The sequence below is a fragment of the Xiphophorus couchianus genome, chromosome 22, assembly GCF_001444195.1.
Source record: "Xiphophorus couchianus chromosome 22, X_couchianus-1.0, whole genome shotgun sequence".
Classification (NCBI taxonomy): Eukaryota; Metazoa; Chordata; class Actinopteri; order Cyprinodontiformes; family Poeciliidae; genus Xiphophorus; species Xiphophorus couchianus.
In genome coordinates this window covers 3435110-3447471 of record NC_040249.1, presented here as the reverse complement: position 1 = coordinate 3447471, position 12362 = coordinate 3435110, and the positions used below count along the sequence as shown (strand labels likewise).

General features: G+C 36.5%; 1 protein-coding gene across 1 annotated transcript in view; it reads left to right on the top strand.

The window, feature by feature from the left end:
* Positions 1-12362, top strand: part of ppp3r1a (protein phosphatase 3, regulatory subunit B, alpha a) — a 32701-nt gene that overhangs the window by 8677 nt on the left and 11662 nt on the right. The window contains exon 2 of the mRNA XM_028006844.1: positions 1908-1947. Coding sequence (XP_027862645.1) covers positions 1908-1947 — 40 coding nt within the window. The remainder of the gene's footprint in view (positions 1-1907; positions 1948-12362) is intronic.

Genomic DNA, 12362 nt, shown 5'->3' with positions numbered 1-12362 from the left:
TGGAGTGGGGAGCTGATGTCTTGAAGCAAAATGTTGTCCTTCTTTAGACTTGCCTGATAGAAACGTTCAACTTTGTTGCAGATTTGGCAAATAGAAATTTGCTTTGGCATTCCTTGGAGGAGAGATCAATTGCTTCCTGGCCTGTTGGATCTCTTACTTGGCTTCGGGAATGCATCCCATCAATTTTACCACTTTAGTAAAGGCTTTTCTCATTGACTTCCACAAAAGTGTTTGGTCTCACTCTGTCAATTATCCGACCACCTTAGTTGACACTGCAGTTGAATGTAATGGGAATGCTGCTGATGTGAGGGTTGAACATGAGCTAGAATTTCACAAAGACATTACAGTATTTCTGTCAAGAGCCCTTAAGATTGCTCCTTAAGATTGGATGCAGTATAAGTACTTGGCTTTGAAAAACCATCAATACATAACCCCATAACTGTAACCCCAATTACACCTACCTGGAAGTCAATGGGTTCATGGGGACACTGGTGTTCTCATCACAGTTGAGAGATTTTAAGCAGTTGAATTTGACACATTAAGGCATTTCAGATTAATTGATAGCAAACTCTGCGTAGCAGAAGTCTTTAAGGTTTCCAGTGCAAAATGCCAAAGGGCTGGAATGATCATCACCTTTCAGCACAACAACAAACCTGTTAGAACCTGTCCGAATACAAAGAATCTTATCAGCAGTGCTTTCCAACAAAGATGCTATTAGAATTAATGTACCGTATCCATCTTACAAACGTATTCAGAACTGTTAGAATTTTTTTTATTTAATTTTTTATAAGAAATTTCGCAATTTTACTGCTACTTGTAAAAAATTATTTTTTTTGTACTTTCCCAATTTAATGACTATTTGAAAATTGTATTTTCTGAAAACAAAAGACTTGTAAAGTTGACCTTAAGCCATCCCATAAGGATGAGATAGATGTTAGAAAATATTTGAGCGCTTGTCTTGTATGCAAAATATTCCAAAGCAGATGGCAGTTGTGTAGCATTGTAACAGAAATGGGACATTGCCAATTCACGTTGCACTGAGCTGGCACAATAACCTTGGTGTTGTATATCTATAGGATGTGTTAATAGTGACACATTCATTGAGCTAATTTAATTAAACTGCTGGATAAAGATGACAAACGCATTATTTGTATTCTCATCAAACTTGTTGGTGCTACTCCTATGAAAAGCGTGTGCCTCGACTGTGTGTGATTATGTTTTTCTGACACACAATTGCACCAAAAATGTACATTTGCATGTAGAAAAAAGTACAATACTACACACAGTTGCTAGGGAATAATAAAGCAGTTGTAGTGATTATTCATTGATTAAAAAGTAAAGTTTATAGTTCTTTGTCTAAGTGACTAATAAAGTGACTAACGCAGATTAGAGTTTCATGTTTCTGTGGTTCTAATAGTGAAGTGAAGATGAAAAAGTACCCTCAGGGAACCTAATTAGAGCAGAAGCAAACTATCTGAAACTGAAGAAATAAATTTTCACACTATAGTCACACCATCTAAAACATTGCCCTCCATTGTTTGACTTTAGTTTGTACCCTATTGTAAGTTTCAAATCTAAAATATTTTGAACTGTATACCCTATCTTTTTTTATTATTTGTTGTTTTTTTTAACAGGAAATGTTACCAGCCTGTTCATCAATCTTTGGTGTGCTGCAAAGGTTCCCCTTTTATTGCATGGTTCAGCGTACCAGGGCTTACCAAATGAACTGTAAAATCAGCAGTGCATGTGGTTGCTTCAACATCAACCAGTCTTAATTAAATCTGAGGTTTTTGCATCTTGAACACTAAGAGAAGAGGCAAAAAATGTATAAAATGAAAGTGTACTGTTTGAACTATAAGCTTAACTTTCAGTATTTTTTTGGCTAACTGTCTTTCTTCATTTCTCAGGGAAATGAAGCCAGTTACCCCCTGGAGATGTGCTCACATTGTAAGTACTTTCAATCTTTGCCTCAGCTTGATTTATCATTTATAATAATATTTAGAGCTTCCATTGTTTTTATCTGAAGAGCTGGTTGACAAGATTATAAATATTTTGGTTTTTCTGGGACAAGGGCAACATTTTCTATGAAGAATACTTAATATATTCATATATATTTAGTTTTATTACAGTTCTTTCATTACTTGATCAGCTTACCGCTTCTTGACTTTTTATGCCGTCAGTTCCTCTGCATGACAGATTGACCTTAACATTTGTATTAAGGTCAACATAACAATATTAATATCAGATATTGACATCTGCTCAAATGCTCATATCGATGCGTCACCTCAGGTATTATTAGCATAAGGAGCCTGAATGCAGGGTGTTTAAAGAATGAGCTGATGTTTATTACAGCACAAGCAGTTCTTTGTGTGTGCATTTTGTGATCTTAAGATCTATTTAACTGATTAACTTCAGTAGCATTTTACTAGCTTAGTTTTTTTTAGAATAGTCTATTCAGTAAATGTTAAGTTCTTCAAAAATATCATGGTTTTTAAAAAAACAAATCAACTCTCAGATATAAATTAGTTCTGAAATTTTCCATCATGTTAAATCTCTTGGTTTAGATATGGAAGGCAACCTTCCTGTCTTTGCCTACTCCAGTTGTTATGTAACTTCACACAGCAGACTGACACTTTGCTCAGTATCTGCAGAGCACACAAGCTAATGTAATATTGTTTTATTGTTGATCATCATGGATCCAGATGATGATGTGCATTTTGCCACCATGTTGAAAGCAAACAGTGTTGTTTTACTTTTGTGTTTTTTAATATATTGTGGCACAAAATTGTTGAGTAAAGCCGAGAAAATTAAATACATTTATTCTTTTGCGGAACCTTTATCTTCTAAGTCTATAATTGGCAAATTATACCGATTTCTGGTTATAGAATTGGTATAGTTGGCAATAAATCAACACTAATTGACTTAGTATTGTTTGTAATCGACTTTTGCTCCTCACCCATGAGCAAACATCTCCCATTCACTTGAATTCTCCAAAGCAGCCACAGAGCATCACTGAGCCATCACCGTGCTTCACTGTCGACATTAAGTTTTGCTACAGAACTAATCAGTCAGCGTTTCAACTATCCACCTCCTCTTCCTCTTTCTGCCACTTCCAGGTAATTCTTTAGGGGATTTCCAGGAACTTTTTGAAACATTTTCCTTGTTTTGGCAATTTAATGGCGTCCTGAACTTTTAGGCCATTTTTTTTACCATATTCCTAACATGCAGTGAAATGTTGCAGTTAAGGGTCCAGGCATCTTCGTGGAGATTCCTTCAAGCAGTGCTGAAACAATTCATTTGTAATTGTGTACTCTTATGAGGAAATTTGTTCAGGGAGTTGAATAATTTTGAGGCTGTTGAAAATACAATTTAGTGTCGAGTATGGATAAAGTCCCTTCTATTTGCTTTTATTTTTCCTTGGGTAATTTGCTTATTGCCCAATATTGAATTTGCACATGGGTTTGTATAATTTAGATTAATCTGTAATACCTCTTTTTTTGTTAAAGCATCCTCTTTGTGCTGCAGAATACACTCACTCAATACACTTTACTGTCGGATATTGGTAATAACCAGCTTAAAGGCGCCACCGCTGCATGTGTTTTAATGAGCATGCAGATGGTGGCTGGTGCCTATGCAGTGTAGGTGGTCTTTGGGGACTGCGACACGGTATAGATTGACCTCATCAGTCATTCACACCATCAGTAATTTTTACATCAGGGCTTTGAACATAGCTGCAGAGACAGTTTTAAAAGGCGTGTAGGAGGCAGAGTTGTGGAAAAACATCCTATATTCTCTCAAATGGTGATCTTATGCTGTAATATTGATCAGAGCAAAGCTAAGTTTTTTTTTCTTGTATGATGTAGTTTTTGGATCTGTATACTTAAAGTTTTTTTTATTATTTCCTGTAGTTTGGGGATTTATGAAACACCAACTCAACTTCCATTATAGACTTATGCCAAATACTGTGCAGAATTATTCATACCACATTTTTTTAAAATCTACATTTTATTTTTGAAGGTTTCAGAGTATTGGAGAACATTTGTTAAGAAACAAAGATCGATTATGAAGAACCAAGCAACACACAGAAAGGTCTGATGTAAAATTGTTGAGAAATGTAGCGTAAATTATGATTTTATTAATCAGTTAATCTATTGATTGCTGACAATTGCTGTGTAGTACCTACTTAAGCTAGTAAAAGAAACATGTGAAAGAGAAAATGCTAGTAAAAACACTGTTTGGTTACTTTAATAAGAAGATGTTTTACTGTTTAAAATGCAATGCCAGAAAAACATCACTTTTAGTCTTGAGTTGAACCTTTTTTTAAATGTAAAAACAAATGAGAAATAAAAAAGATTCATGTTAACTTAAAAAGCTAATTTAAGTTGAGGCATTAATAAAATCTGCCTTTTATATTGCACTTCACTTGAAGTCTCAAGTTTGATGTATGAAAATACTTTTTTAAAATAAAATATATCATGTGTACCAACCGATTATCAAATTTACATTTTTTTTCACTTCCCTATTCTTCTTGACCACAAGTACATGCAATGTTAATCAAAATATGTTTCCTTGCAACAAGCTAATTTCTGCACTAACAATCACAGATTGTTTTTTTTTTTCCAAAGAGAATCAAAATGTTAGCTATGAGCAGCCAGGATGAGCTCAATGCATGTAGTGGATGTTTCCTTCTGATGTGTTTCACAACATGCTATTGTGAAACTTCAATTCTGTTTTGCACTACACGCTCTGAACAGTATTATTTTTTTTTAATGTAGTTTCAAGTGATCCCACAATTATATCATTTTCTGTCTTTCTTGGCGATGCTTCTGTCACTCGCCGACAGGTTACCCCGATCTCCCCAGCAGATTGGGGTAACCTGTCAGAATTGATGGGAAGGTGGATGAAGCTAAAGATGAGTTAATACAAGTCTTAAATTCATCTATCTAAAATTAAGGCCTTGAAATGTTGTAAAATCATTGAGAAATGTAGGTTGGCCTTAAATACATTAATGACATGTCTTAAAATTTGTTTTGGCAGGACTGTTTAATTGTGTTTATTCAATGTATTCCTTTCTAGCGGGACTTTACTGCCAAGCGGATGTCTTGGTCACATGCAAACATCTTCATTGCAGTGCATGACTCACTGCTTACATACTAGCAAGCCAGCATTATTGCGTCTATCTTGGGTAAAATGTATCGTCAATTGGTTGGTCAAATTTTGTACATGTCTTTTGAGATGTATAGGTCTTAAATTCTATTGATAATGGTCTTTAAAAAAGTCTTACATTTGAGTTGGTGAAACCTGCAGAAACCACAACCCTGAAAGAAAACCTGTTGGCAGCTGTAAAAGACTTGAAACTTTGGTAATGGTTCACCTTCCAACAGAACAGTGATACAAAAGACGCAACCTGAGCTACAGTGGAGATCAAGCCGGATCAGTGTGTAAGAAAGTGCCAGTCAAAGTCTAGTCATAAATCCCACATTGCTGTCTCAAAGTTTAACGAGTAATATGTTTAGTCTCTAGATGCTCTCTTAGCAACATCAGCACATAGTTCTACAGAGTGTACTTCGGGGGCTAAAAGCTAATTCACACATTTACTTGACATATTTGAAAGCCATTCATTTTGTTTTCCTTCTGTTTCACATCAGTTCTCTTTGTGTTGGTCCATCACGTCATATACAAATAAAATATGTTAGTTTGTGCTTCTAACATTGCAGAATGTTCAAATGTTAAAAAAATAGACACTTTTCATAACTTTTTGAGAGTGATATGTCTTGGTAAAGTGAGCAGGGCTGTGAAGAGGACAACACTCTAGCTTGTCCATACTTAGTGGGGGACAGGACCTTGGCCGGCCTGGCCTTCCAGGCATCCCTCCGGATTAGGGCGCCACAGAGAGGAGGGGGGATTCAAATGAGGCATGACTGAACACTCAACCAATCAAGTCTCTGACCATTCTGCTTTGAAGTTTTATTTTTTATTATGTGTATTCTCTCTCTCCATGACCTTTGCTGTAACTCCAGCAACTAGCCGTGCGCCATGACTTCTTGTTCTTAAATGTTCTGTATGAGCCTGGAAATAGTTACTCCAAGTTTAGCAAGTAAAATAAAAACATCAAATTTTAACATCTTCCTATTTAGAGGGTGATTATGAGTTTCAAACAAGTAAATACTGAAGGTGTCTGTTACATATTTTTACATATTATTATGGATCGTTCTCTAATCTTTCATGTTTTTTTAACATTCTTATGGAGATGGGCGAAATATAATAATTTATCACAATATTTTGTGGTACTATTGAGATAACATTAAGTGACAACTATACATTACTTCTTTTTAGGTAAGTGTGACTGCAAGACACAGCAATTATAGCCCTATAAACACAAATACTAATCTTGAAAAATATACCTACTAGTCATGTAAAGAAGTGGTTTTTGTCACTAAGCTTCACCAAGTAGTTGTATTTTCAAATTTATTGGTATTTACTGATGTTTTTAATGAACAAATGGTGGAGAAAGTAGAAAAATTATCAATCATGATAATATGGACAGTTTTAACATCATTAATTAGAATTTGTGGCATCAAAATTTATCGTGATAAATGATAAGCAATACAATAACCCCTATATCCTTGTCTTTATTTTTGACCATCTTGGTTGCCTCACTAATCAACAGCTGTTCAACTTCTCAACTCCTCAGACAGGCGGGCCCTAACTGTGAGCTCCAACAAGTTGGAGAAATCCGTCCTTCTGCAGGTTACCGCTCTTAAAATGACATTCACCAATGAATTCTCGCCGTCAGTCACTCCCTCCTCAGCTCCGTGTATTGACGTCCACCAGATAAACGTGAATATTTTCTTTGCGCTTCACCTCGATTTGCCTGATTTATGTAAAAAGTGGGAGGAGGAAAGCTTTGAAGGCCTGCTTTTGGCGGCGCAGTACTTGTTCCCTTACTGACAGAATTTAATAGCCCACTAGTAATAACATGCATATTTTGGCATAAAAGACGCACCTCCACACATTTGCAGCACACACTTTGCTTAAAAGCATGCCCACTCACAAATGCACGGTGCTTTGACAGAAACGCAGCAGCGCGCTTCAGAACCGCTGCGGCTCAGGCTGCGGCCATCCAAAATAAAAATAAAACAGCGGGCAGCTTGTTGGAGTTCCTTGTTGCTAGGGGTTTCCCTGAGGGCGGGTGGGGGTGAGCCGCCGACTGAGCGGGGGGGTGGAGAGTTGGGAGTTTTCTGGTGATGGAACTGCTATAAATACATGCCATCAATGTTGTGCCCTGCTGTGTCCTCATGCAAGTAAACTGTATGTTATCAGAGCAGTCGGCACAATCAGCCTAATGCACAAAGTGCCGGAGCTGTAGTATACAATCCAGGTTATACAGTGTCATCGCTGGCCTGTGTGAGATAAGACTTAGTTAATGTGGCAGGGTGTGTGTTTGTGTGTGTTGCTTTATTTAGCCTCAGAAATGGCCTGATTCTGAAATCCAGGGTCTGCTCAGTTCAAGCCGACTTAAGCCAGTCGTTTGGTTTGAATTTGAACTCTTCTTATTGAGTTGTACGATGGAGTATTAGGTCCTGGCTACAAGAATTGTTTGTTTTTATTATTTTTAATGACGAGAACATAGTCATGATAACAAAATAAAAACATATTTTTACTCAGCAGCATCTTGCAATTATGAGACAGTATTTGAGTAAGAAAAAAGCTTGGACAATTTTTTTGTTTTTGTGTTGGAGTTCTCATAAAATTACTACATTCTTCTAATATTACAACTTTATTCTGGGGACATTAATTTGGAGTATTTGTGCTATTTCTACTTTTTTGTCGTACTATTTTATTCTCGCATTACTACAACTGTATGTTTCTAATATAATGACTTTATTATTGTAACAAAAAAAATTTTTTTAGATTTTCTCCTAGAGGTGACCGGAATTCAAAGTCCAAATAAATAGAAGCTGTAAAACACGCTTGTCGAATGTCGCGATGGTAGCACTGGACGTGCTGACATCACTTTGAATTATGGAAACGTAAGGAGTACATTGGTGAAAAAAATCCAGATTTTCCAAATATTAAATCTTCAAAAGACAAAAATTGGATTAATCAATAAAATAGATTTACTGCCCAGTCCTATGTCAGTTTAAAATCTTTCTAAATTGTTGAAATTGGAAGAGTTCAGCTTCAAACAAGTCAGCTACTTACTGTTAGTTAGCACTAAAATATGCACTAAAGTTTCTAATCTCCGGTTTGTGTAAAGCCAGAAATAAAGATTGTCACTCATATAGAGAGAAAGGGAGCGATTAGCAAGATTACCTTGGCTATTATTACAAAAACGATAAAGACCTAGAAATAAATGGCTAGAGGCGCTTTTTTTTGTCCAGTTATTGTAAAAAATAAATAAAAAATTGTTGTAAAAAATAGTTATGAATTATATAATGTGATCTTAAAGTTTAAAAATTCTATTTAATAAGGTATTTTATATAGTTTTGTATAAAAACGAATTGTTTTGTGTATGCAACATTAGAAGTTTAGATTCTGTCCTTGGATTCTGTCAATTGCTAACCTGGAGATAAAATGCTCTGTTTTAAAGGCCAAAGGGCATTCTCATATCCTTTTTCAACCTCTAATTCCTTTTAGATCAGAGTTACAATCTGACATTTTTGGGTTTAGATGTCAAATAAAGCATCCAAACTCCAGTTTTTGCGAACTTCAACAAACAACATCTAGGTATATACACGATTTAGTCCAGATTTATTATTATATATTCAGTTTTAGCTAAAATCTGACTTTCAAGCAAACATACACATAAGAAAACCCAACTAAATGGAGATTTTGGGTTGTAAAAAATAAAATAAAAATCTAGTCTCGAATTTAAACATGTTCAATTTTGACAAGTGTGTTTATATTACATTCTGCCTTTGTGTCCTTCATTATAATTGCTACACCCTTGTTTACTCAACCCAACCCCATTATGCTAATTGGCTCAGTGTCATGTGTCAAACCCATGTAATTACTGGGCTGTGCATGTAACCTTCTCATGTTTACCCACCGTCATGCCTCGTCTTGGCTGCCCGGAAAGCCACACAGAACAAGGCTGTTATTTTCAGTCACACTGAAGCTTCCATGTGGCTTCCTCTTTCCAACGCCCATCTCGATTCAGGCCGGCTGGCCGCTAATGGAGTCACATGTCTCCATCAATGTGCAGGGTGAACTGTTTAAGGGCTTAGCATGCTTAGGAGGACGCAATCATTAATGACACTTTTGGGAACAATGAGGGTTTTTTAATATATATATATATATATATATATATATATATATATATAATTACTCAGAGTGGAAACGGATAGATTTTCTGGGTTCTGCTTTGCAGCGGTTGGGCCTCAGATAGCTCGGCTGTTTCAGGGTTATCTTGCTGATTCGGGATGTAAATTATCAGCCAGACCTCCAGACGACTTGCAGGGGTCTTCGCCGTGTTACCGTCGCTTTTATAATAATATAATAATTCAGTAAAAACGACTCATTCTCAGAGGCCGGTGCCACCTACATATGTATGTATGTACTGTATATATGTGTATATATATATATATGTAGGGGTGTGTGTATATGTGTGTGTATGTGTATATATATATATATATATGTGTGTGTGTGTGTGTGTGTGTTTTCATGAATTCCCCTTCTGAACAATTGTTTAAGTGTTTCTTTTCAGTGTGTGTCTGCATGTGGATGTGGGCTACCTTGGGGGCTAATGGGTTTCCGTTGCCTAGTAACACTGTTGTGGGTGCATACAGCATTTATGAAAGAGTATGTGTGTGTGCGCGCGCTCTCAGAGGTGGACTATATGAGATTATCATAATCATCTCACAGTTACATTGGGTGTCCCTCAAAGCTGCTCATTAGCATGGCGGTGTGAGGAGCCTCTGATGATGCAAACAGTTCCCATTTCTTCTCCTTGCACTAAATGAAATCACAGCTTCAAGCGCATCATTCTAGCATGTTTTATAACAGATTAAGCTTTAAAGACACTTTGTAATGAAGGATATCTTAACATACATGTCTTTTTATTTTTCTACACTTGACAGTTTGTACATGTTGAGGCATCATAATACCATCATATGTGGCTGAAGTGTGAATTCTTACGCTGAGGTGAAAATCACATCCGTCTTTCTCCTCAGGTTTATGTAGGAGGTTTGCGATCAACGGTAGGGTCCATTTTGCGTCTCAAATCATTGAGCCTCTCGCTTCTCTGTAAAAACCAAGGAAATGAGGCTCAGCAGACCACGAATGCATATTACCGTATTAGTCACTTTCTTCTTAACCCCCTCCTGCTTTGTGATTTTCTTTTTTCTTTTTTTCTGTAGCAGGTGTTGCAACAAAAAAAAAATTCCCAGAACATCTCCTACCTTTCTTGGCTCTCGCATCTATTTGTCACCTTTTCATCAGACTTTTCTGCAGGAACACAGCTGTCTATAAAATTCAGACTGCATTTTTGTTGTTGTTGTTGTTACTAGAACTTATTTGAAGCCTTAACTTTTGTTCTGTAGCATTTTCTCTGCATTCAGCAGGAGTGCCGCCTTACTTCTAACCCTAGAAAGACTTTGAGCTTACGTTGATCACACAGTAGGAAGAACTTGCATAAGTGCATCATGTGGTTGTAGTCGAATCAGACATGCTCATGTTTTCCTCTCTTAACCATCAGCTATGACGCAGTTCTGCTATATTTGCCACTTTCTTTTTCCTCTTATTGTATATAGTTGAATTGATAACTGTTAAATATGAACTAATATTGTACATGTAAGGCCATTTTAACACTGCTTTTCTCCAATAGGGATTTTGCTTATGTAAGACCTAAATATTTAAAATGCAAATACAAAACTGCTTATTGAGACCCAGTGATGCAAAAAAATTAATTATGTAAAAAAATAAAATAAAAGCGTATAATAGCAATCATCCTCTGACTGAATGAGTTGTAGTTCTCTTTGCACACTTGTATTCAGTTACTTAAGCTCATGACAGTGTTGTGGTCTAATTGGCTTCCTGTTGAAGATGTTGGTGACCAGATTGTAAACTGAGCATATTGAAGCCATTTAAGCTATTTGGTGTTTATTAAAATAAGCAGTTTTAAGCGTTCTTAAAGGGCGTCTCATGTATTAGCAAATTCTGGCTATTTGCAGGCAGTTGTGGTTTCTAGCCTTGATCAATCTGGTTTCAGGTCAGTTTGATTGTGAAAAAGCTAAAGAGTGAGCTTAGCTCTAGTTTTTCTGGGTGTTATTGTAAAGAGTTTTTGTTCTCATTAGGTATTGAAGACTAACAGCACTGCAGAGGGAGAAAAACTTGGTTTTGTAGTATCTGAATGAAACATCATGTCTGTCAATAATCCTAATAAATCAGCTGTATTCTTCACGACTTTGACACGAAATCATAAACCCAGGATTTCTCTATTATCATGACTTTATTTCCTTCCAATCGCTGTTGCTGTTTTCAGTCTAATGAGGCTTAGTGCCTTTGAGCTGCTCCACCTGTGGTTTGCCAGACCCCAGATCTTCTATTTGACTCTTTAGTGCCTCATGTCTACGTCAGTTTTAGCATGATTATTGTTACACAGTAAATATTTCTTAAGTCCACTGGTAAAACCAGCCTTTTCAAAAAGAAAAAAAGGCCCCATTTGCCAAGTTTTTAATATTGTGCTAAGCTAACTCAGTTTAGCTCAAAGCATCTTCATATTGTCCTACATTCATGGCCCCACCAGATCGTGATCAGATTTTCCTCTCATCTTTGGTCTTCCTCTATCACATTCATGTAATCAAAAATCAATAACATGACAGGTGAAATGTGTAGTAACAGAATATGAATCAAGCACAGACAGACATAAGGCTGAAACGATTAATTGTGATTAATGAATTGTTGAAATGATTGTCAACTAATTTAGTGACTAAGAGGTTAAATGCAAAGATCTGAAGAACGTGTCAATTTTTTATTTGATTGACTGATTAATCGCCGAGAATAATCGATTACTAAAATAGTCGTCACAGTCAGATCTTACCTCCACATTTTTGCAGTGGTCAATCGAGGGATATTTTCAGTCCTACTAACACCAAAACAAGAAACCAGCGTCCCTTCCTGAAAACTTAGTGGTGTCGTAAAATGCACCATATCCAGTGCTGTAATGATGAGTTCTTCTTGGCTGAGCTGGCTACCATGTGGTTCTCTGATGCTGGCAGACATGAGACTTGTTGGATTGAGACAGAGAAGGGGAGTCGGGCTGTGAGAAGGCAGTCGTCTTTGCTGCCATGAATAATACATGTACCTACACTCTTGGCAGCTTCTGACATCAATAAGGGATCTGGCCGCTGTGCTCAGAT